Source organism: Syngnathus floridae, chromosome 18 (assembly GCF_059516105.1).
Source record: "Syngnathus floridae isolate MCC-2025c chromosome 18, RoL_Sflo_1.0, whole genome shotgun sequence".
Lineage (NCBI taxonomy): Eukaryota > Metazoa > Chordata > Actinopteri > Syngnathiformes > Syngnathidae > Syngnathus > Syngnathus floridae.
In genome coordinates, this window is record NC_142430.1 from 3,669,687 (window position 1) to 3,692,184 (window position 22,498).

General features: G+C 56.4%; 5 protein-coding genes across 13 annotated transcripts; 2 read left to right on the top strand and 3 right to left on the bottom strand.

Annotated features, from left to right (window-relative positions):
- Positions 1–131: 131 nt before the first annotated feature.
- Positions 132–6,497, bottom strand: LOC148382247 (wings apart-like protein homolog). 4 transcript variants are annotated; one of them, XM_088359073.1, is made up of 20 exons: positions 6,104–6,493; positions 5,038–5,501; positions 4,683–4,959; positions 4,160–4,488; positions 3,848–4,011; positions 3,695–3,790; positions 3,442–3,618; positions 3,231–3,367; positions 3,025–3,136; positions 2,676–2,915; positions 2,485–2,596; positions 2,326–2,423; positions 2,182–2,258; positions 1,799–1,950; positions 1,592–1,707; positions 1,348–1,524; positions 1,060–1,276; positions 904–992; positions 738–833; positions 132–655 (listed from the first exon to the last, which is right to left on the bottom strand). In XM_088359073.1, the coding sequence occupies exons 2-20, from the start codon at positions 5,477–5,479 to the stop codon at positions 590–592; spliced, it is 3,174 nt and encodes a 1,057-aa protein (XP_088215199.1). In that variant the 5' UTR covers positions 5,480–5,501; positions 6,104–6,493; the 3' UTR covers positions 132–589. The 4 variants fall into 4 exon arrangements, with proteins under 4 accessions (XP_088215199.1, XP_088215200.1, XP_088215198.1 ...); XM_088359074.1 differs by having other exon boundaries at positions 4,683–4,962; positions 6,104–6,492; XM_088359072.1 differs by having other exon boundaries at positions 4,683–4,971; positions 6,104–6,492.
- Positions 6,498–7,130: 633 nt separating this feature from the next.
- On the top strand, positions 7,131–11,175 carry a1cf (apobec1 complementation factor). Of its 5 annotated transcripts, none has more exons than XM_088359079.1 (13): positions 7,131–7,298; positions 7,880–8,028; positions 8,101–8,235; positions 8,321–8,451; positions 8,525–8,763; positions 8,828–8,995; positions 9,060–9,157; positions 9,237–9,392; positions 9,483–9,630; positions 9,949–10,172; positions 10,310–10,446; positions 10,614–10,747; positions 10,839–11,175. In XM_088359079.1, exons 2-13 carry the CDS (start codon positions 7,927–7,929, stop codon positions 10,973–10,975), a joined length of 1,809 nt encoding a protein of 602 aa, XP_088215205.1. In that variant the 5' UTR covers positions 7,131–7,298; positions 7,880–7,926; the 3' UTR covers positions 10,976–11,175. The 5 variants fall into 5 exon arrangements, with proteins under 5 accessions (XP_088215205.1, XP_088215208.1, XP_088215207.1 ...); XM_088359082.1 differs by having other exon boundaries at positions 9,973–10,172; XM_088359081.1 differs by having other exon boundaries at positions 8,831–8,995.
- acsf2 (acyl-CoA synthetase family member 2) lies at positions 11,136–17,857 on the bottom strand. Of its 2 annotated transcripts, XM_088359078.1 has the most exons (16): positions 17,676–17,855; positions 16,935–17,130; positions 16,718–16,846; positions 16,596–16,649; positions 16,366–16,484; positions 16,145–16,304; positions 15,975–16,070; positions 15,749–15,900; positions 15,574–15,665; positions 15,407–15,483; positions 12,371–12,478; positions 12,123–12,274; positions 11,911–12,052; positions 11,737–11,847; positions 11,563–11,631; positions 11,136–11,485 (listed from the first exon to the last, which is right to left on the bottom strand). In XM_088359078.1, exons 1-16 carry the CDS (start codon positions 17,774–17,776, stop codon positions 11,393–11,395), a joined length of 1,851 nt encoding a protein of 616 aa, XP_088215204.1. In that variant the 5' UTR covers positions 17,777–17,855; the 3' UTR covers positions 11,136–11,392. The 2 variants fall into 2 exon arrangements, with proteins under 2 accessions (XP_088215204.1, XP_088215203.1); XM_088359077.1 differs by having other exon boundaries at positions 11,737–12,052; positions 17,676–17,857.
- Positions 11,259–15,276, top strand: chad (chondroadherin). The gene is made up of 3 exons (XM_088359086.1): positions 11,259–13,620; positions 14,252–14,415; positions 14,511–15,276. The coding sequence occupies exons 1-3, from the start codon at positions 12,841–12,843 to the stop codon at positions 14,653–14,655; spliced, it is 1,089 nt and encodes a 362-aa protein (XP_088215212.1). The 5' UTR covers positions 11,259–12,840; the 3' UTR covers positions 14,656–15,276.
- Positions 17,858–18,122: 265 nt separating the features above from the next.
- On the bottom strand, positions 18,123–22,068 carry asah2 (N-acylsphingosine amidohydrolase 2). The gene is made up of 21 exons (XM_088359076.1): positions 22,046–22,068; positions 21,655–21,790; positions 21,498–21,586; positions 21,207–21,350; positions 20,967–21,143; positions 20,775–20,902; positions 20,633–20,710; positions 20,450–20,570; positions 20,245–20,370; positions 20,097–20,183; positions 19,918–20,022; positions 19,767–19,848; positions 19,591–19,706; positions 19,425–19,519; positions 19,305–19,344; positions 19,137–19,235; positions 18,985–19,080; positions 18,763–18,912; positions 18,639–18,695; positions 18,435–18,532; positions 18,123–18,375 (listed from the first exon to the last, which is right to left on the bottom strand). Exons 2-21 carry the CDS (start codon positions 21,776–21,778, stop codon positions 18,177–18,179), a joined length of 2,211 nt encoding a protein of 736 aa, XP_088215202.1. The 5' UTR covers positions 21,779–21,790; positions 22,046–22,068; the 3' UTR covers positions 18,123–18,176.
- Between the last annotated feature and the right edge of the window lie 430 nt (positions 22,069–22,498).

Below are 22,498 nucleotides of genomic sequence, written 5' to 3' on the forward strand. Positions count from 1 at the left end.
GAGTGCCTGTTTGGTTGCAAAACAAGCTATTTGGCCAAATTGGTCACTGAGTACAAATGAGAACAAAATGGTTGTTTCTGATGAAAAGGAGCAATTTAGGAAACTCGCAACAAGGAACTCGGCGGCAGGTATTAAAAGTAACAATTTTTATTTTTCTCAAAGTATGTACACGTAAGCAAAGAGCCATACAAACGCAGGGGCCCCGTTAACAAGCTTTCAACACGCAGGAAGAGAGAAATAGGCGCAAAAAAAAACAAAGGGCTGTAAAAACTTGCAAAAAGTAGTCCGAGCCTCCTCGCCCACCCGCTTCCCATCATGCACTGCAAACTTATGTACATAAACATCCTCCACGCTCCTCCATAAAGCTCTTGTAAACGTTTGGCTGTGCTCGTGTGTGTGTGTGCTGATGAAACGTCGCAACTGAGAGGAAGCATGTTCAAGTGCTCTGGCAATAGGTGAACCCAAAACAGCGGGGATCCAGATGACAAACGATACACAGACAGCAAACAAAAGAGGACATGAGGGGGCAAACTGTAGAGGAGTGGAAATACTGACTGGAGGTCAACCGTGTGTGTGAGTGTGTGTGTGTCTAGCAGTGCTCCAGATAGTCGATGACTTTGGAGATGGACTTGTGTCCAGTGGTGCCGATGTCACACTGCGGAGAGAGACGAGAGTTAAAGACACAGCAGTCGGCTCAGAGCAGCATAATTATGCACGCCCCCGAACGGCCAACTTACTGTGAGGCTCATGAAGTTGAGGAACTTCCTGAGGAGCTCCGTCATGATGGAGAAATCCCCCTGAGGCAGGTTCTCTCTCACAGTAGTCACATTCATCTGAGGCACACACAGCACAAGCATTAGCATTAGCCTTAGCGCACGCAGTCCGCAGGTGGGCGTCACTCACGGGGCTTCCTTTGCAGAGGCAGCCGAGCAGCAGAGCCGTGTACGAGGCCACCATGGTGTCCTCCATGTGCTTGCCCGCGTGCTGCAAAGCTAAAAGCAAAAAGTCGGCAGTGAGAGACCGGCTGGCCGCTCAGAGCCAATTTCATTGGCGGCTCACCTTTGCTGAGGTCCAGCTCGCCGTCTTGCTCCTCCTCCTTCTTTTTGTCGTCCTTATCCTCCTCCTCCTCCCTGACGTCCTCGTTGGCCACCCACTGGATCTCGCCACCCGTTTCCCGCCACTCGCCGCTCTTGTCGGCTGGCTTGACTGGCTCCTTGATGAGGTCGTCCGTCTGCGCCTCAGCCAGGGCGGCAGCTCGCTCCCTTTGGACGAACAACTGGGGTGGAACGGAGACAGCGGCGGTTCAACAGGGCGGGCTGGCGCCGTCGCCTTGACGCCGAGTCGTACCCGCACAAGCGCGACGACAGCGCTCAGTTGACCGTCACCGATGACGAGGTCCTGCTGGTATGGCGGGAGGAGCACGGTGGAGTCGCAGGGACCCTGACCCTCCTCCGTCTCCATTTCCGTCAAGCAGTAGCAGTTCCTGGCGCTGTACTCCACCAAGTTGATCAGTAGGCCCAGGCCCTGGCCACACACACGCACGTGAGCTACGCTCCCGCGGCACAAGCGAAACCATCTCACCGGTGCTCACCAGAACACGCATGTCGAAGCGCTTCTCCTGAGGAAAGTACTGAGGAATTCTGAGGACGCAGTTGAGTGCCGTCACGATCAGGCCGTCCTGCTCGCCCGTCTTGGTGCTGCCCCACTCTGCCAACACACATAAGGGCGGGCAGGCGTGCGCGTTTACGAGTGTCTGCATCTGCACTGCGTCCTTGCGCGCGTGCGTGCATGGGCTGACCGTTGTCTTGCGTCAGATTGAGCAGAACGACGATGGTGGCCCTCATGCAGTTCTCCACCGCTTTGACCAGCAGCGGCCCACCGCCGGCGCTCTGTTCACTGCCGAGCTCCCTGCTGTAGCGCTGGATCATGGCCTCACAGTGCCGCAGCGCCCTGCAGGGGCGGTCGCCGCCACGTTAGCACGTCATTTGCACTTTCCCTTCTCCCCAATCATTTGACACGGTGGAGCATGTCGTCGACTCCGAGTCAGATCACGGCAAATCAATTTATGAGAGGCATTTTTACGGATGCTGGGGTGGTTATGCAACATCAACATTCGAGGCAATATGAAATATGTAAGACCATCGCTGGAAAGGCCAGAAAACTCAAGTATTTGTCACTCACTTGGCACAGGACACGATGAGTGTTGAGTCTTTGTAGGCGATCAAGTAGGTACTATTCTCCGCGTGGTGCACCGTCACCTAAACACACACACACGCATGATGCACCGTGCTGTGTTGTGTCAACACGGCTGCCGCATGCGCTTACACTATCCAGCACGTGAAGACATCGCTCAGCTCCCCACAATGATGACACCAGCTTGTCCTCGTCGTCCTCCGCTTTCATGTTGTCCACACACTCCTTCACTGTGGCGCCACATGCATTTTATTAGTGTGGAACACACGCAAAGACAAACGTGGGTCAAACCTTTGTCCACCACGTGGTCCAGGCCGCCCAGGAGTCGCAGCTCCTCTTTGAACCAGTCGCCCGCCCGCTTGGACGTCAACGAGAGCAGCGTCTCCATGGCCAGGTGACCCGTCTGCGGGAAGGAAGACCCGACAAGGTCACACACGCGACAAAGCGACGAGCGTGTGCGTGAGTGCGAGCGAGCATGGCACCGTGATGTTCTGCAGGTCTAGGTGCTTGTTGTGCACCGTGTCGCAGAGCTTGCGGATCTTCTCCTTCATCTTGCAGATCTCCCTGGCGCTCAGCTGGGACGCAGAGTCGTCGCAGCCGCCGTGGTTCGGCTCCAGCTCCAGCAGCCGGATCATCAGGTCCAGGGACGAGGGGTCCAGGTCCATGTTGAGTCGGTCGCGGCTGAGGATGTACATGAGGGAGGCGGTGCACATGGCCAAGTTCTGCGCAACGCAAGCCAAAGCGAGCGCTCGGTCAAAAAAATAGAAACGCCACTGGAATGAAGGAGCTCAACTTTTCAAAGTCAGGAGCGAGTTGGCCAGCGGGACTCACCTGGTGCTGGGGGGCGTCGCTGAGCGTCTTGAAGACCTGCGCCACCTTCCCTCCCGCCCTGAGGTGCATCCGGAAGCTGGGCATGGCGCAGCGCGTCGCCAGGCCGATCACACTGCACACACGCGGGCAGACGGACGGCGTGAACCAAAAGGGAAAGCGCCACCAGTACCAGTGCCAGCACCAGCGCCTTGGTAGCCTGGTCCTACCTGAGGCAGCGCGTGTACAGCGGTTGGCCGCTCTTCAGGCCAGCGGCCAGATACTCAAAGTCGTCGATGAACTCCTGGTTCTCGCCAAAATCCACCACGTCGTTGAAGTGCTTCACGTGCTGGACCACCGTGTACAGCTGAGTTGAGCCAAGAGCCAACACGTTAGCGTGGCCGCGCTAACGCACGCACGCACTGGCAGCAGTGTGCGCACCTCCTTGTGCTCCTTGCGACACTTGAGGGCAATGACGTTGTCCTGGTAGGGGTCAGTGGGGATGTGGACGCACTTGGTGACCTTGGGAGGAGGAGGCGGCGCCTTGAAGACCACGCCATTGTCTGTGCGCGCTTCCGACACCTGGTGGGCAGATGCTCCTCCTGACGGCTGCGGCGACTGCGGAACGTCACGGGGAGATTGTCGGACCAGGCTGAAAGAAGCACTTGCAGGCAGCCAGCAGAGAGCGTCTTACGGGATTCGCCGGCGGGCGGCACATGAAGGACGGAATGGGCTCCTCTTGGCTCTCCAGCGTCCAGTGGCGAGCGTTGTACACTGCTTTGGTGGGAGACTACAACACACACACATTTGTTGGATAATTCGTTTAGTCATGACGACTCTGTCTCACCTTCTTCTGCGCACTGAAGATCCTCCGGCAGGTGTCTTGGTTCTTGTTGGCCGGCTTGCTGTGGGGGGGGCTGCCGGGGCCGGCGGCCACCGTCTTGCTATCATCCCCGGAGACACTAAACACATCAGTGGTGGCGACGCCATCCGGCAAGCGAGCGCTCCACTCTGGTTAAGCGCCGGGGGGAGAAAAAAAAAAAAGGCACAGCCGTGTCAAAGTGGCCTGGGGTTCTTAGCGTAGAACAAGTCAGAATGTTCAACTTGGAATCATCGATGGCGACTCCACACGCTTTGGAAAGGACCAGAGGGAACGCACCTGATCGGGAGGCGCCGCCCCGCCTCCGCTCTTTCCTCCGCTTGGTGGCACGTCCGGCAAGTGTAGGGAGGCTCCCGACGGGCTCGTCATCCATGGCGACGGGTCGCATTTCCTCGGCGACCGCAGCCGTCTTCAGGCACATCCTGACTCGGGGCCCACAATTCTTGTCGTCATCGTTTCTGTCGTCGCTCGTGTCGTCAAAACCAAAGTATCGGAGTTTGTACTTGGCCGAGCCGTCATCATTGTCGGGGCTTTCCTGATGGGTGACGACTTCGTCGAAGTTATACAGGTCCGTGTTGGTTCCCTTCTTCGATGCGGACCAGTTCTGACTAAATAGCAGAGAAACAAGTGCAGTCTAGCACAAGCGCATGCCATCTTGGTCACAAAATGCCTTGGAGGACATTTTCCTGATTTGAAGAGCGCGGGCAAACTAGATTTAAGCTGTGCGCCAATTGCTTCAAAAATGTCAGCTGTATACAAACAACTGCATTTTGGAATTTTTTCTAAACAAAAACGTCGGTACCTGTCGCACAGTTGCTCGGCGGCCCTCTTTCGCTGCCACGTGGCACCTGGCCGCTCGGCGGCGCCGCTAAAGCTAGCTGCACTGGTTGCGCTGGCGGGAGCGGCTTCGCCGTTCCATTCCTTCACGTCGCCTGCCTGATTGGTGACGTTGTGCATGGAGGTGAAGGTCTTCAGTGTGGCCGTCTGCGCCCAAGGCTTCCGGTCGCTGTCTGAGGCGTTCTGGTACCAGGCGTAACTGTGCTGCTTCTCCCAAGATGGCGAGGAGCTTTCCGCTTTTTCTGCTGAAAAGACTAAATGAGCGTGAGGTATCTTTGGGATTTTAAAACAGGTGCCCCCCCCACAATGGTGCTAATTACCTTGGCCAGCATGATTGCTGTCAAAGAAGGGAGCACGATGCTGCGGCCATGAAGGCTCCAGCGTGGAGGCGCGCACTTCTTCACGGAAGCTGGACCGGTTTCTGGAGTCCGGCTTGAGCCCCACTGTCCCCACCCGAGGGGCTTCCGCCTTGGCGGGCGACGACTTGCTGCCTCCACGAGACGACACCGGCTTGGACTCGTCGTCACTATCAAAGCCAAAGGGGTCATCCGAGCCGTCCCCGCCGAGTCGGCCTCGCTTGTGAGCATCTGGGGACAAAGAGCCCTTTGGCGCGCCGGCGCGCTTGGAGCCCACTTTGGCCTTGAAGGTGGTGTCACCCCATTTTGTGCTCAGGGTGCCCCTCTTGGTGGACAGCACTTCATCAAACTTGGACGTGCCCTGTCCCCCCTTGCGGCTGTAGGTTTTACCAAATCTCGATGTCATTGTTGCACCTGGCTCATATTTTCTAAGGAAGCAGAAAGATTGCAGGATTAGACAAAATGTCATTGTGGTTTGGGACAAATGCAAGCTCCACAAGGTCTCGAAACGATGGCCAATATTGTTGTCCTATAATTTGATCATCACTTGTTGCACTTCTGAACATTTACGAGCGAATTCTTGCTGCCAAGTTAAGAATCTACGTCTGGTGTGTCTTTTGAAGAGACAAAATGGTGTGGTATCATCTCAAATTCAAAAACATGAAGAAACTTCCAGATTGGTGAGTCAAAACAAAGCTAGCATTAGCCTAATAACAAAAGCTAATAAGAGGCCGTTGGCACCATCTCGTGCTTGTTGTTGGGGCGAGTTAAATGTCAAGATGAGCGACGATTTAGTGGCTTTTAATCGGCAACTTGTAAAATTCTTAGCAGCCTCTAAATCGTTAGCTTCAGCGTTAGCACTGATGCGAGCAAAAGGCTAACAATAAACGCCGTCATTCCGGGCCGCAGCGCCAAAAACACACCACAAGTGCCAAAAAACACACCACACCGACCGGCACTTGAGTTTTGAAAAACAAATTCATCGATAGATATGTGTATAGAAATGCGAAAAGGGTGTTGTGGCGCTTACTTGGTGAGCTAATGGGCCGATGGGAACAAACCAGCGGAGGCGTTAAACTGGCATCAGACCGGAGCGGAGGCCTGCTTGGCTGATCCGAAGCGCAGCATAAACAAGGCCAGCCACCGTCACCGGCGGCGGCCAACGTGGTCGAAGTCAAACGCCTAAACACAAGTTCCGAGGCGGCTCGCCGTCATTCGGAAGCAGGAAGACCTGGACAATTGTCCGCTCTGCAAATTAAATTAGACGAAATTGTTTCCTCCGGCTTGGGCGACCAAAGCCTTTCATTCTGTTGGAGCGACTTAGGTCAAGTTAAACAGTAAGACGAAGATTCCGTCAAAGCTGTCAAGACATTAAGGGAATGAAGCAAGCCAGTACGAACCAAAGCGTTTGTTATATTTAACCAGGTCGTTATCTATCATTACGCATTGTTAAATGTTCATACCAGGAATGAAAACATGGCTCAATTCCACGCGGAAACAATACTGCGAAATGCCTTATTTTGTTTATTGTGAAAACTAAACCAGAAGTACTTGCATTCTCACCCTCAGCTTTATAGACACCAATGCGGCGTTTAAGTACCTGAGCGACATTCGTAAATTGTCATTTCCACATGACTGCACGCAAGTTACGAGGGTAGGAGCAGGTGGAAAGCAAATTTCGAGGAGCTTCGTCGCTTTCCGCAAGATGAGGAGTCTCTGAAGGATTCATCATGATCCAAATAAGTGCCGATTCATCGAAAAGTCCAAACACTTGCACCTTAAGTGTTTGGACTTAATACCTCCATGACCAGAGAAATTGATGAAGACACTGTTTGTGTGATTAAAAAAGGAATGAAAAATCCGGTAAAAACAATGGAATCAATAAGTTCAGTGAGCAACACTGACAATGAATTATCGCGAGCCCAACTGTGGGTCCAACTTCAGCGTCATATCTGGTTGCGCGTGTGCGCTCTCGCGCGCGCGTATTTGTGCGCGCGTTCGCACACAGATAGCAGCAAGTTAAATATTAATGAACCCTTGTAAAGCTAACACAGAGACAGTGAACCTTTGGAGTTTGATATGATGTGATCTCACTCTCTCGCGCTCTCACACACGTGCACGCACCCACACACACACAGTAAAGGCGCGCACGCACGCACGCATGCATAGAGTGGTCAGAATGACACAGGTCTGAGTGGAGGGAGGTGATCTCTGAAATTGCTCAGGTAAGTTTTGTTTTTTTTTCCCTTCCAAAAGAAAACATCATAAGATGCAAACATCAACTTTGTTACATTTGGTGATTTAGAAATGGATGGAAACGCTTCATTTGGTTCCGTGAGAACAAACAGAGGCGGTGGAACGAATGTGTGCAGTGGCTCGGTGCTAACATGCTAAGTGTGCCCTATCATGAGGCCGATTCACATGTTACCCGATCATCATTACGATTATTCAAAAAAACTTTCAAAACTACTTTTGCTACTGTGACGAGTGGAAACACATTACAGATAAGCAAATCATTGTTAAAAATAAGAAAACTTTTCCCAGCACTCTGGGGAAAAAAAAACTCAATTATCAATCTCATTGTCATTATTGTAACTGATTATAAACGATCTAAAGTTTTGCAAGTAATTTCAACCAGAAACGAGAGCATGAGTGACGCCTCTGCGGCAAACGCAACTGATTGGTCATCACGAGGTGACGTGACCTGTTTCTTCCCATGACTTGACACACACACATGCACAAACACGCACGCACACACACGGCCATTTGACCTGCAGCCAGCTAACCTTTCTCCCCCGTCCTGCAGTGAGCTCTGCTAATTTCCTTGATTTGTCAAGCTGTCAATCAAAGCCAATGGAAACCAATCAGAAGGCAGGGGGGGAGGGACTAGCGGGAGCGCAGAAGGAGGCGGGGCTAAGGGCACTGGTGCAGAGGACGGGGTACAGCCTCCAGCAGGTAAAGGGGTGTGTCCGTGTCCAACTAACGCCCATTGGCGCAAACGTGCTAAGGCGCTCCGACATCCGACAGGAGAACGGCCAGCGCCGGTACGGCGGGCCCCCGCCTGGCTGGAACGGGCCCCCCCCAGAAAGAGGAAGTGAAATCTTTGTGGGGAAACTCCCGCGAGATCTCTTTGAGGATGAGCTCGTGCCACTCTGCGAGAAGGTGACAACGTCGCCGTCCTGCGTGGGGCAAAGCATGGCATGCGTGGCACGCCCAGCTAACCATGGTTCTGGTGTTCTGGCACGAGTTTGGTCGGATCTTTGAGGTGAGGATGATGATGGACTTCAACGGCAACAACCGCGGCTACGCCTTCGTCACCTTTGGCAACAAACAGGAGGCGCGAGCGGCCGCCAAGCAACTCAACAACTACGAGATCAGGTGGGCGAGCAAGCGAGGAAGGGGGCAACGCTCCAGGGCTCCCCGTCTGACTGGCCTCTCCGCCATCCGGCAGGAGCGGCCGCCTGCTGGGCGTGTGCGCCAGCGTGGACAACTGCCGACTGTTTGTGGGCGGCATCCCCAAGAGCAAAAAGCGGGAGGAGATCCTGGCCGAGATGCGCAAGGTGACCGAAGGAGCCGTGGACGTCATCGTCTATCCCAGCGCGGCAGACAAATCCAAAAACCGGGGCTTCGCCTTCGTAGAGTACGACAGCCACCGGGCGGCGGCCATGGCGCGTCGCAAACTTCTGCCAGGTGAGCCATCGCGGGCGCTAGACGGCGGCGGCTCACCTGGCAGCCGTCACGTCCCGCGTCCCAGCAGGCCGCATCCAGCTGTGGGGTCACGCCATTGCGGTGGACTGGGCCGAGCCTGAGGTGGAGGTGGATGAGGACGTCATGGCCGCCGTCAAGATCCTCTATGTCAGGAATCTCATGCTGCACACCAGTGAGGAGAACATCCACAAGGAGTTCAATGCCATCAAAGCAGGTGGGCACCAGCCGGCGGCAGTGCCCCCAGGCAGCCCAGCGAGCCTGACTGGCGTGTGCTGCAGGTGCGGTGGAGCGAGTGAAGAAGATCCGAGACTACGCCTTTGTCCACTTCACGCACCGTGATGACGCCATTAACGCTATGAAAGCCCTCAACGGGAAGGTCACATGCACGCAAACACGCGCGTGCACGCATACGCGACAACGATGACACTCAGGCAGCCCTGCGTGCGCCGACCCAGGTGTTGGACGGATCGGCAATGGAGGTGACGCTGGCCAAGCCGGTGGACAAGGACAGCTACGTGCGCTACACGCGAGGGACGGGAGGTCGAGGAGGTCGAAGAGGCCGAGGGGCTCCGCCGCCGCATGACGACTACGCAGCCCTCACCCTGGGCCAGGTGCCGCAACAGACAAACCACTGGTTGGGCCAGTTGACCTCCAGGGTGTTTGAAACTTTGTGCGAGTTGACTCTTTTGTGTCACGGTCAGGTGTACGACCCCACCGTGGCGTACCTGGGGGCGCCGGTGTTCTACGCACCGCACGCGTATGCCGCTGCCGCTCCAGCCCACTTCCGCTTCCCGGCCGCCAAAGGTCACGTCGCAGGTCGCGGCGTGATGAGGACGCCATCGGTTCGAGGTCAGAGGTCCCCTTTACTCTGCTTCACGTTTGCACTGTCAATCAAACGACGACTACTGGACGATTGGCACATATTTTGGATGGCAGCAAAACCCCATCCGTCATTCGGTCAGTTGCTAACGTGCACTAGCACGCCGAACGCAGAAAGCTTGCGGACCAGAAAAGATTCCGGCTAGGGTGCTGCAGCGACGTCCAGTAGGCGTTTACAATCAACGGGAATGCTGGGGAGGCCGTTTTGTCTGTCTGTCCGTCTGTCTGTCCGTGTTTAAGTGTGAGATTGCGGCTGATTGGAACCGATGTGGTTGATTTCTCCTGTAGAAGTTTACATGAGTGTGCCTGTAGGGGCTGCGGGGGTGCGTGGGCTGGGAGGGCGGGGCTACCTTACATACGCAGCGGGGAGCGCTGGCGGCTCGTGTCGCCCGGGCGCCACCCCCAAGCGAGCTGACGACAAGCTGTACGACCTTCTGCCTGGCATGGAGTTGACGCCCATGACGCCGGCCGCCGTCGGCCTTAAAGCCGCCGCCCTCAAGCCGGCGCCGCAGGTGGGTGACGCTTATGCAGGTCCTGCTTCACACATGCGCCAAGCTGGTTCCGGAGTCATCTTCCGACACACACAAACACAGAAGCACGAGCACACGTGCGGCACACAGTCACTCAGTGCCAGTGCGCCTGTGTGCAGGTTCTGGAAGAGCTGTGCGAGAAGAACAGCTGGGGGGCGCCGGTGTACCAGCTGCACTCAGCCATCGGACCTGACCAGCGCCAGCTCTTCCTCTACAAGGTCACCGTCCCGGCGTTGGCTACGCAGAATCCCAACATGTGAGCGCAGTCTCGCCTTTGAGGGCCAGCCCAATAAGACGGCCGCCTCTTGTTTTGGCCTTTGCAATTAGTTATCTGAGCACATTTAAACGAAGCTCCGCCCCTCACTTGAAGATAGGCAGCTTACTCGAGTGGCTCAACATGCGAGTCAACATTGTGTCAAGCAGGCTCCCGTTCACGCCAAGCAAGCTGAGCGCCGCTGTGGACGAAGCCAAGGCGCACGCGGCTGAGCACACGCTGCACACGCTGGGGCTGGCCGCGGAGGGCCCCGACGCCGCCCTCACCACGGTGGCCTTCCCAGGTATGTGAAGGTCCGTAGGCCGCGCCAGCCGCAAGCGCCGGACCCGCCAGCCGCCGGGACTGAAGGCGGCTTCCCTGTCCGTTTCTTCCAGGTTACGCTTTGGCCGCTCCGGTGCCGGGGAGCATGAAGCAGGACGGCGTCGCTGGGGTGGCCGCGTACGCCGCCTACGAGGCCTACCCCGCCTTCGCCGTGGCCACGCGACACGGCGACGCCTACGGTGTGTTCTAAGAGCTGCCGGCCGCTTTTACTGAGAAGGCACAGAACGGGCTCCACCTCGGACGCCGTTTTCAGCCGGCCGCCATTTTCCCTCCTTTTGGTCTTAATCTACACGCACGCACGGGACGTTTACATTTTGCTTCCACGATGGGCTCGCTGCTCGCCTTCACCCTGACAGTATTAAAGCTTTATTTTGATAGCGCAGCACACAAGCCGGCTCCTGTGTTCCATCCGCAGATAAACATGGCTGACTCGGGACAGATAGGTAGGGGCAACGAGGGGAGGGGCAGTGGGTGACTGACGGCCGACCAGCTCATTTTCGTCAGGTGACTGCTGACAAATGACCAATGGGGGTCCGAACGAGTGACTGGCACGTCGGAGAGTGTCCTTCATCTTTCATTCTCTAATGGCAATGATGACGGACAGCCGTCAGGCTGAGGTGTCGTCGGAACGGGCAGACGCCACGGCCTCAGCGAGTCCCAGTCGCTCCTCCGCCTCCCGGCGGAGTTGGTGCTTCTGGACCTGAAACGGGAAACAGCCGCTCGCTCAGGTGCCGACCGCAGCGGCTCGCTTCCTTCTGACGGGTCACGGCGTCTTACCTTTCCGGTGACGGTGAGTGGAAAGCTGCTGACAAACATGACGTAGCGAGGAATCTTGAAGTGAGAAATCTGCACACAGGCAAAAAGGTCACAAAGGTCACTGGCATACAGTCATGCACATCCGGTACGTCACTCGCGCTAATGCTAGCCGAGGCTAACGGCAGTGAATCTAACCTTCCCCTTGCAGAAAGCCTTGATGTCCTCTTGGCTCAACTCCTGCTCATCCTTCACTTTGATGCATGCGCAAATCTCCTCACCCATGCGGGCGTCCGCCACGCCCACCACCTGCCACACATGCCAGGCGTGAGAATGTCGCAGAATCGAGGCGCTGGCGTGTGTGGAGCTGACCTGCACTTCTTTGACTTTGGGGTGTGTGTGTATGAACTGCTCAATCTCGGCAGGGTAGACGTTTTCGCCTCCTCGGATGATGAGGTCCTTGATGCGGCCTTTGATGCGACAGTAGCCGAACGCGTCCAAGCTGCCGATGTCCCTGAGGAGGCAGGCAGACGTGGACATCAAGTAAGACGCACGGCGCCCATCCCGCTGGCGCGCCGACTCACCCGGTCTTGTACCAGCCGTCTTCGCCGATGCACTCGCGGGTCTTCTCCGGATCGTTCCAGTAGCCCAACATGACGCAGTAGCCTCGGATCAGGATCTCCCCGGAAGATCCCAACGGAAGCAGCTGCCCGTTGGAGGGGTTGACGATTTTGGCCTGCGGACACGCCCGCCACCTTTCACTTCACACACTGCATTCTGGCGTGCTATTGGCCATCAAGTGTCCCGGAATGGATGGAATGGAAGAACGCACCTCCGTATGGTCTATGATGTAACCGACCGTGTTGGACTTCCTGTCCATGTTGTCGAATGGCGAGCCACAAAAGGTGACGGGACTGTTTTCCGTGGTGCCGTATCCGATCTGTCAATCACAGGTCATGGGTTAGTGGGGAGGGCCTTCGGCGGTAACATCAGACAGGCAGCGGCATTCCCGACAACGTGGCAAAAGCCTCGAGCGAGTGGCACATTCCTTACGCAAGCACTCCCTTGGCCCAAGGAATGTTTGGAACACGCGCGGGCGATTATGGCTCAAAGGCTCAGCCGCCAGCGGGCAGGCAAACTTCCTCCTCTCGCAGACGGACGACTTAGTTTTTTTAATTTTTTCCCCTCCCGATCAATGGGGCGAGTGTTCTGGCGAGTGGGGACAGCCCCCGGGGAAGGAGGTGGCCGCCCACACGCCTTTTGCCGGCGCCCCAAAGTCGGCCGGCTCAGTACGAGGACGAGATGCGGCGCGTGAGCTGCCTGCTGCTGCTGCTGCTGGCGAGCGTCCCGACGGCCGGGGCTGCGCCCGGCCAGTGCCCGAGCCTGTGCCACTGCCACGGTGACCTGCAGCACGTCATCTGCGAGGGCGCGGGCCTCAAGAAGATCCCACGCGTGTCCGCGTCCACACGGCTGCTCAACTTGCAGAGGAACCCGCTGGGCGGCGTTCCGGCCGCCGCCTTCGCCGACAGCGGCGGCCTGGTATCGCTGCACATGCAGCACTGCCAGCTGCGCCAGCTGGCAGCCAACGCGTTCAAGGGCCTGAGCCAGCTGGTGTACCTGTACCTTTCACACAACCAGATAGCCAGCATCCAGCCCGATGCCTTCCGAGACCTGAGCCGGCTCACCTACCTGCACCTGGACCACAACCGCATCGGCGAGCTGGCCAAAGGCCTCTTCTCGCCTCTGGTCAATCTCTTTGTGCTGCGCCTGGACGACAACAAGCTCCGCCAGCTCCGTCCCGGCACCTTCGCCGGCGCCAAGGACCTGCGCTGGCTGCACCTGAGCAGCAACCAGATGAGCACGCTCCATGCCGGATCCCTGGATGATGTGGAGAACCTGGCCGCGCTGCACCTGGAGCGCAACCAGCTGGCCGTCTACCCCGCTGCTGCCTTGAGCAAGCTGCGCGTGGTGGAGGAGCTGGCCTTAGGCGGGAACCCCATGAGGAGCATCCCCGAGCGCGCCTACAGCTCCTTCGGCCGCTACCTGGAGAGGCTCCAGCTGGACGGCATGGGCCTGGAGAAGGTCAGTGGGGGCCATGAGCCCAGCTCGCCCACTGTAGGCCCGCCCCTGCCTCTTTAGGGAGAGGGCCTTGATGGAAACAGGAGGTGGTCCGCCATCCAAAATTGCACATGTGGCGCCTGACTGGCTTTGTAAACAAAAGACTCTGTTTGCATGATAACAATCGTTAGCTGTAGTACAGAGAGAAGTGGAATTGTAGAACATCTTTTTAGCTTTCTATGTGTACATTTGAAAAAATAGAGCGAGTGAAGGAGGGAGGGAGGGAGCGAGCGTGGAAAAAGCTCAAGCGGTTATGCAACCATTGCGAGTTTGGTGAAGTGAGTAAACAGTGTGTGTTTGTATGTGTCACGATGCATAGACACCTCTTTGCGCGCCTCCCAAACAGCTCATCTGCGGGAGACGGAGCGGGGCGGGACTGGGTAGTTCCTTGTGTGTTTTTGTCGCTTGGGCTTGTCCCAAGTGGAAATTTCCAAGTGTCGCACCTGCGCGAAGCTTTTCGCGTCCGTCTGTCTGTGCGCGCTGATATTGACACAGAATGAGAGGAGCCTTTCAGGCCGTCGGCGAGCTTCCCACGCTCGCCGATACCCGAAAGGTTACCCTGCGCACTCGCTTGAGCAGAAAACGCTCGTTTCAGATGTCGGAGGAGGCGTTCACCGGCGTGACGGCGCTGACCCAGCTGGACATCAGCAACAACAAGCTGCGCTGGCTCCCCCGCACGCTGAACTTGTCTCGGGTGTCCAACTTGACCGTGGCCAACAACCCTTGGAGCTGCACCTGCCAGCTGGCGCCGCTGCGCAGGTAGCATGACCCTTGTCGGCCCACCACAAGTTCACTGGCGCTGGCCACCGCTCTGAGTTTCTTAAGCAAGCCCTCGTTGCTCTTACACTATCTAGGTGGATGGACGCAAACAGTCGCAAGGCAGCGGACGCCGTGTGCGCCTCGCCGCCGGCGCAGAGAGGCAAACGGGTGCGAGACAGCGCCGCCTTCGCCGCCTGCCGGCTCAAGCCCAAAAGAAACAAGGTGGCTGCACGCCACTGAGTGGCAGGAAAGGGGGGGGGGGTGGCCGGGAGCAATTTGCATAGATTGGCCTTCCCCTTTTAGGAGGTTTCAGGCCAAACCGCTGACGGTTCCCCATTAATGTCCCGTTTGCAGCGACAGGAATGAAAAGAAATGTTTTCCAATTGGAAGAAAAAAATAATGGACTTATTCAAGGGAAACGATGTAATTGGCAAGCGTCGCCTGCAGAGCGGCTGCAAAGTGGCCCACTTTGGCTTAGCCGGAGCACGACTTGACTGGGCCAAACTGAACTGGACACGACTTGGCTGGTTTTTGCCACGGTAGGGTGACGCTCCAGACTGGAACTGGCACACGTACACGGCTTCCACTGACAGCACGTGACTTCCTCCCTTCTGCCGGCCTGTCGCCGACTTGCTGGCAGACAGATTTGTTTTTCCCATTTGACATCGGCCCCACGACAACTGAACTTTTCTATGCACTCCGGCCCAGGCAACAAACAACACAGGCTCCCCCGACGGATGCCCCCCCCCGGCTTGTTTACTAACGCTAATGCCTTCCCACACGTCCCGCCTGAGCTTCACGTTGGCAAAAGCATCACATCGCTAATTCCGCTCAACGCCTCAATAAAAAACAAAAAAATCACCACCTTTGCCCACTTTGCTCATTCCGCATGTCAAAAAACATTCCTTTGACAAACTAGCTGCAATTTGTCTCCCTCTAGCGGATATATGACAAATTGCACACAATTTGAAAAAGGTGCCGCCTCACTCACCGTGACTTCCTTGATGCCCATGATGGAGATGATGCGTTTGACCAGCTCGGGAGGGCACGGCGAGCCTGCGATGATGCCTGCAACGACCAGGCAACCACAACACCACCAACATTTGAAAAGGGTGCTGCACAGATGGGGGAGAAAAAAAATGTCCGCTGTCCGCTAACCTCCAACCACAGACGATAGGTCGTACTTGTGCACGTCGGGCTGACTGGTCATGTCCACGTACATGGTGGGCGTCCCGTACACAAAGGTGCACCTGCAAGACACATTGAGAAATGACTTTCTCAGTCCTCCGAGGAGAAAAAAACATCTCGGAGCCATGTTGGCGCTTTGTCTTACTTCTCCTTCTGCATGGCGTCCAGGTTGTCTTTGCTGCTGTACCAGGGCGAAGGGAAAACCAGCGAGATGCCGTGGACGGCCATGCAGACGCCGCCGGCCACCGAGCCGAAGCAGTGGTAGAGCGGCACGGGCAGGCACACTCGCGTGGAGGGCTGCAGCCGACAGACGGCGGCGAGGTCAATCCGGCGCTGCCGAGCAGGCGGCAGCCGAGCGAGCGGCCTCTCACCTGCCAGTCGAAGCCAACCCGCTTGCCCACAAAGAAAGCGTTGTTGACCACGTTGCGATGCGTCAGCGTGGCGCCTTTGGGTTGCCCCGTCGTTCCCTGCGGGCAACGCATGCCGTTGTCGCACATTTTCCACGGCAGCACGTGGGCGGTGGGGCACGTATGCGCCTTACCGAGGTGAACTGGATGTTAATGGGGTCATCGCAGGACAGTCGGAGCTCGTGCAGCTGACGCAGGGAGCGCCCATCGCCCGCCTGCAGCACCTGGTCTAGGCTGAAGGCTCCGGGATGGCGGCCGCCATCCAGCACAATCACGCAGCGCAGGTCGGGCAGCCTGCCGAGAAGGCGAGCGGAGTCACACGTTGCCATCGCTCGGCCCGAGCCGTCGCTCATACCGGCTGCTGCGGATGTCTCCGGCGGGGCACGTGGCCATCTCTGGGCAGATGAGCCGCAACATTTCACAGTACTTTTGGGTCTTGAAGGCCTCCGGGCACACCACCGCCTTACAGCCCACCTGCACGCACGCACATACATGCGCCCAAATCAGTCGGCCTGCAGAAAGCTCGTGCTGAAAAGAAGCACCGTGCACGCTCAGACTGTGTCTTTCTTGTCGGCTGTGGCGCACCTTCCTGAGGGCAAACTCCGCCTCCTCCAGCTGATAGGCCGGGTTAACGGATACCTGCGGCGCGTGCCAAGGGACAAAGGTTGAGCGAGGCGACATGAAGGAGGCCTCCGTAGCGCACCCACCATGATGATGCCCGCCTTGGCCGTGGCGAACTGCATCAGCAGCCACTCGTACGTATTGGGCCCCCAAATACCCAGGCGCTCACCCGGACGCAAGCCCACGGCCAGAAGGCCGGAGGCGGCCCGCTCCACCTGCAAGGGCAAAGCAGAGAACCGGCCCAAAAGTAGCTAGCTCACTTAGCTCACGTCATGAAGCTTCCAAAGCGGTGCATGCACTCACGTCCTGGTTGAAGTCGGCGAAGGTCTTTCGCACGCCGTCCTGCACAAAGACGACGGCCTCCCGGTCGGGCCAGGTGTCGGCCGCCCGGACCAGTGCCTCGCCCACTGTGGCGTTGAGCAGCGAGAAGGACGACGTGCCGTGAGCGTAGCTACTCGTCAGCATGGGAATCACCGGCGGCGCGTCCACGTGGATGCCGCTGCAACCGCAACAGCCGCACGCGCTATGTCACATTTACTCTCCAAAATATTAGCTATGAAGTGGAAAAACAAAGCTCAATCACATGGTTTCCTCTAAAACCAGACTATCCCGCCCGTGGCCAAGACATGCCACTTTGTCGTCATACTAAATCAAGGTGGAGAATCCTCACACAATAATTCATTCAACACTTGGGTTTATGAAAATTTGCTTTTGTTTATACACAATTTTGAGGGTAGCTTTTGGTGAATTACTGGCGTAGTAAACAAATAAATTCCATCAATTGAGATTATTTATTCAAATAGGAAATCTACAACAGATTTTTCTGTGTGTGTGTCTTCCCGCGTCCACCCCATTTCCAAAATCCCATTTGCGCCCCTGGACAAAGACGGTCGTCAGTCTTCCGCAGAGTCCCAAAGAAAGATTTTGGAATGCGGGTGTGGAGTTGCAGGAAGGAAACATGCCAACTGCACACGTACCCGCATACTATGACGCTCGGGACTTTTTGTCCTCGGTTTCGTGTCTTACTTTAGCGTAAAAACTTACCGACTGGTGGAGGCAAGCGGCCATGAGCGTGCACGTTTCCCCGTGCAGCAAGCGACGGCATTCCCGAGCAAAACCCTCCTGGACACGATGTTTGAAATCATGTTGGCTGCCTGCAAAAAAAAAAAAAAAAAAAAAAAGCACGAGAGGGTAAGAGCGGGCGAGCGAGTGCGGACAAAACAGAACCCTGAAGCGGCAGTTCCGGTGAAACCGGCCAGCAGGTGGTGCGAGTGGGCTGCTTTCGGTTAATTTAAATGTCTCGCAAACTTCTTGCACAAGCTTGGAAAGTGAAGACAAAAATAGCCCCTGAGGTCATCCTTGACAAAGGACACAGCCCCTCTGCTGACCTTTGAGCTCTTGGTGTCTTCATGTTTGAACTTCTGACTCCTCCTCTTCCTTTATGTGCCACTCATCTTTTGCAAGACGACAACAAAATATCAACAGGTGAAGGCCTTTTCAACAGAATTTTATTGGCGCAAAGGAGCAGCAAGTCACAAGCGGCGATCACTCGGAGTAGAAGCTGTCGATGACCCGAAAGACGCGGGACGTGCCCTGGTAGGGTGTGATGAGCGGTCGCAGGCCTTTCATGCTCTTGTAGTGGCCAAAGTGTTTGATCCTGTAGGAAGCGGCCGGGGCGTCGGCCGGGATGCGCCACTCCACCGTGGCGTTGCTCCGCCGCTCTGAGCCTTTCAACCAGAAGAACCTGCGGACGGCGTCGGGTCAGCTTCGTCCCCGCCGACTCGTGCCTGCGTGGGCACGCACCTGGTCTCCCACGAGGCGTCGGTATGGACCAACGTCCATCTGTCGGCGCCAGCGTCTGCGTCATCCTGCATCTCCACCGCGACGAAGCTTCGATCCCTCTGATATGCGACAGGAGTGGGAATGAGCTCAAAGTCAGATGCAGAAACAGAAGCTGGCAAGCAAGGGAGGCACACCGAGCAGAAAGAACAACGAGAGCTTCCTTACCACGTCGCCTGAGTGTCGGGGATTTCCTGCCACAAAGGTGACGGACACCACGTCGCCCTGGAACCCAAAGCCCGCCCACCATTAAAAGTAGCTTTGATCCATGGCGTGCGTGCGTGTCTCCTACCCGTCTGTAGACAGGGAGGACCTCCTCCAGGACATCTCCAAAGCTGCTGTTGTCCGGTTTCCTGTCAAGTGTCGCCGCGGGTAGCAGGTTGAAAAGATTCTTCTGGAAGAACGGAGGAGGCGGACCCGGGGCAAGTGTGCCAACTCGGTCCTACGTGATGACATCACGACTTGGTCAGCCTGCTGCCGCCGTGGCAAAGGTGCTCTTCTGTGCTGGTTTTACCTGAGCGATGGCGCGTGCCAAGTTGCTGAATTTCAGGATGTAGGCGCTGAGTGTGTGCGGGCCGTAGATGGTGGATGCGCCCTCGTACCTCTGAACCTAGACAAGGTGCCTCTATCATTGTTATCATCTGTCGTGCGTGCATGCGTGTGTACCTGGTACTCCTCGTAGGTGCTGATGTAGTGCGTGTACACGTTGCTCAGACCGGCGATCACCACGTCTGCGTCTGAGAAGGCCTCGCCTCGCTGAAGCTCCTGACGCACACGTGCGTGGCAAACAGTGATACACAAACTGCGTGTGTGTGTGCGTGTGTGTACACTGACCTGTTTAACAACTTCTCTGAGCCTTCTGCCCGCCATGGTGCTGTCACACACGTGCACACATCGTCATCATGGTCATGCATTGCATCACAATGTATGAGTGTGTGTGTGTGTGTGTGTTACGTCATCTCTCCAGGAACAGCGACAACTGCTAGAGATCCAACAGTGAAGATCTGCACATCAACAATTTCTGGATGCCACGGCAACGGCCAGTTCATCTACACGCAGGCAGGCAGCCCGTTGAGCATTTGTTTTGCATTTGTGGGAAAGCGGGCAGAGGTGCGCTCACCTCTCCGGTGCTGAACAGGATGGGCTTGGGCCAGTGACATTCCTGCGTTTGGTTGGATGGCTCACCCAGCAGGGCGTCTCGGATGCCGTCCCAAAACGGGTCGCCCTCCACCGCACCTACGATGTGCAACAAGTAAACATGGAGTGTCCAAACATATGTCAAGGTCCATGTAGAACCTTGGGTGAAGTTGAGGTCTCCTCCTCCATCTGTAGTTCCTGCAGCAAAACTGTGACCCAGCGCTGGCTTGCACGTCCTCACCTGCACAACGCAGGAGCAAAATGAGACACAGTGCGAGCCAGCGTGTGTGCGCCAGGCGTGCGCGCTGACCACGTGCGTGGCATTGATGTCGATCGTGACGTCTGTCATGTTGACCCACTGATGAGCTGAATGAACCGGGCCTGTCACTTGGTCCACCGCGCTGGCGTAAAGTTCCTGCGGACGCACATGCACAGGCTGCAACCGGATACTCGACATTATTGCGCTCTCACGTCCGCACGACCAGACACCTTGGCCTTCGTGAAGATGTTATGGGCGATGATACTGGTGCTGTCAAACATGTCTTCCCCGGGTCCAAACGCTTGGCACTCCTTTGTCTGAAACGTACACATACTTCCTGTCGCCTGTGTGTGGGTGCGTGGATGCGTGCGTGTTTACCCCTCCGTCAGGACACGAGCTGTTCAAGTAGTCACAGGCCAGTCCGGAGTTGACGCAGTGAGGACCTTCAATGTTCGGACTCACGTCACCGAGGTTACTGGAGGAGAAAGCAGCCACAAATGCTGCCTGAGAGACACACACATGCACACAGGTTGAGGGCCCGACTCAGGAGATCAAAGTTGTTGAGTTGGCGTCAGTCACCTACCTGTCCGGGGAGCGCGGTGGGGTTCTTGTGCTTCTCCATCAGGTAGGCAGCATAGCCCATGTTGTCGCTGCTCACCAGACGATTGGTGGTCTTCATGCTGACCGCGTGCACCGCGAACCAGCTGCAGGGAAGCCGGAGTTAGAGCGGGCCCGCCCGGCCCGGCTCCCATATCGCTAAGTTTACCCGAGCGCGCCGATGCCATCCCCGTCCAGATCGGTAAACTTGAGAAGCACCATGTCTTTGTCCACGTTGTCGTCATACCTAAAGGTAGGGGCGTGGGAGTCGATGACGGCCGCCGGCCCGATGACTCGCCGGGCGCGCTGACCTGTTTTGCTCCTCCTGCGGGTTGTTGCGGTAAGAATGAGGGCTTCGGTTGATGCTGCTGGCGTCCACGCGTCCTCGATTCTTGTATATCCGTCCCGGCCGCAGCGTGCTGTGGGCTCGCTCGACACTCTGGAACAGAGCGTGAATGAATACGCTGACTTTGATCGCCGGAATGGTTCAAGTAAAGACGGACCTTGACGATGCCTTTGACGAGCGGCTGCACGGATGACTTGAGGTAACCTTTGCTGCTGATCATGAAAAGCGTGTACTGAAAGTACCCGGCCGGGCCCGAGTGCGTGTGCGTGCCGCTCAGCACCATGTTGTCCTGCCGATACTGGTTGCCGTATTTGGCTTGCAGGGCCTTCAGGACCTGCTCACGGGACGGACGTGACATTGTGCCGAGGAAGCCGCACCGGCTCGGCTGCGTGCTTACCTCCAACCTGAGCCTCTGCGAGATCATTCCCACGTCCACCGTGACAAAGAGGACTCGGTGGCGACCGTCGTCGATGATGAAGGCGCGACTGAACAAACGGGTGTGAATTCCTGCAGCTGTCTGTTGAGGGTTGGCGTAGCCCATCTACACCCACGCACACACACACACACACACACACACACACACACACACACACACACACACACACACACACACACACACACACGCGCATGAGCCGTGCATGGCCTGAGGCACCTCGGCCAGTGTCGCCGACGTAGAGAGTCAAGCGACCAGAGGAAGTTCAGCTGGGGGTCCGGTGCAATCGGCACGTCCCACTCCGATCAGGTAAGACGGTTTCGGGTCCGGAGTCGGGCCGAGACCTGGCGCAAGCACACAAATGTTGACAGAAGGCCGCAGTGCCTTCGTCGGCACGTCGGCGCGTCCTCACAGGTGGTCGCGCTGCGGGTGGCAATCATGATGATCAGAGTGACGCTGACGGTCGTCATGACCACAAAGAGGACGGTCAGCGTCACCTCCAGAGCGGAAAGTGTGAAACGCTTCCTGGCGGCCATTTTGTTGGCAAACTGGAACAGAAAAATAACACGGCTAGCTTTCGCTTGAAAGTCTCTACAAAAATGACACACAAATTGTAAAAGCAAACAAGAGGAGACGACGACGACAGTCAAGAGGAGCGCAAGTCGCGCGTGAATGAAGGGAGGCTCGGTCAGCGACGGACCTTTGGCGGCGTTATCGAACGCTTCTGAAGCAAAGTTCACACACGCGGGTGATAAAGCAAAGAGGCTTTGCCTTTACAAGCAAATTGCATCGTAAATATTTACCACATATTTGCTCTTCCTTCTTGGACGAGCGGCGTCTTTCTCAAAAGCGACTGTTAGGGTTTTCCAGGTTATCTTTATCATAGGATTATGTTGGAATGTAGACTATAATGATTAACCAATCTTGTCTTGCTCTCACAACGCAGTAAAATAAAGTGGTTGCATTCTCTGCTTGATTGACCAGCTGCAGAGGAAGCAATCTAAGTTGTTCTGTTTCCCACAACATCATAAAACACCCCTGCTCTGATCTTACCACAGGCCGGGGGTTCACCAAACCTGTCCACTCTCACCCCCACTCTGTTCCTCCTAATAAATATGCCCTTGCAGGAAGGAGGGTTCAGACTTCATTCCTTGAGCGAGTGAACTCTCCACCTGCAGGTGTCTAAAAGGACTTGCTTGTCTCCCGTGTGGTTCTTGCAAAATAAGTTGGAGTGAGCAAATCTCTAACAGCGACCG

Excerpts from the sequence above, each read along its gene's own strand:
- LOC148382247 (XM_088359070.1), bottom strand. The coding sequence starts at position 5,479 with ATGACATCGAGATTTGGTAAAACCTACAGCCGCAAGGGGGGACAGGGC. Across the intron at positions 1,951-2,181 it reads CTCATCGTGTCCTGTGCCAA|GGCGCTGCGGCACTGTGAGG; the intron begins GTGAGTGACAAA and ends CCGCCCCTGCAG. Across the intron at positions 1,708-1,798 it reads CAATCTGACGCAAGACAACG|AGTGGGGCAGCACCAAGACG; the intron begins GTCAGCCCATGC and ends GTGTGTTGGCAG.
- a1cf (XM_088359079.1), top strand. The coding sequence starts at position 7,927 with ATGGAAACCAATCAGAAGGCAGGGGGGGAGGGACTAGCGGGAGCGCAG. Across the intron at positions 8,996-9,059 it reads GTTCAATGCCATCAAAGCAG|GTGCGGTGGAGCGAGTGAAG; the intron begins GTGGGCACCAGC and ends CGTGTGCTGCAG. Across the intron at positions 10,748-10,838 it reads CACCACGGTGGCCTTCCCAG|GTTACGCTTTGGCCGCTCCG; the intron begins GTATGTGAAGGT and ends CGTTTCTTCCAG.
- chad (XM_088359086.1), top strand. The coding sequence starts at position 12,841 with ATGCGGCGCGTGAGCTGCCTGCTGCTGCTGCTGCTGGCGAGCGTCCCG. Across the intron at positions 13,621-14,251 it reads ACGGCATGGGCCTGGAGAAG|ATGTCGGAGGAGGCGTTCAC; the intron begins GTCAGTGGGGGC and ends CGCTCGTTTCAG. Across the intron at positions 14,416-14,510 it reads CAGCTGGCGCCGCTGCGCAG|GTGGATGGACGCAAACAGTC; the intron begins GTAGCATGACCC and ends TACACTATCTAG.
- acsf2 (XM_088359077.1), bottom strand. The coding sequence starts at position 17,776 with ATGATTTCAAACATCGTGTCCAGGAGGGTTTTGCTCGGGAATGCCGTC. Across the intron at positions 16,650-16,717 it reads CCAAGGCGGGCATCATCATG|GTATCCGTTAACCCGGCCTA; the intron begins GTGGGTGCGCTA and ends CACGCGCCGCAG. Across the intron at positions 12,053-12,122 it reads GACGGCTGGTACAAGACCGG|GGACATCGGCAGCTTGGACG; the intron begins GTGAGTCGGCGC and ends CTGCCTCCTCAG.
- asah2 (XM_088359076.1), bottom strand. The coding sequence starts at position 21,778 with ATGGCCGCCAGGAAGCGTTTCACACTTTCCGCTCTGGAGGTGACGCTG. Across the intron at positions 19,345-19,424 it reads GCTGTTCCTGGAGAGATGAC|CACCATGGCGGGCAGAAGGC; the intron begins GTAACACACACA and ends CGTGTGTGACAG. Across the intron at positions 18,913-18,984 it reads TGGCACGCGCCATCGCTCAG|GACCGAGTTGGCACACTTGC; the intron begins GTAAAACCAGCA and ends GTCATCACGTAG.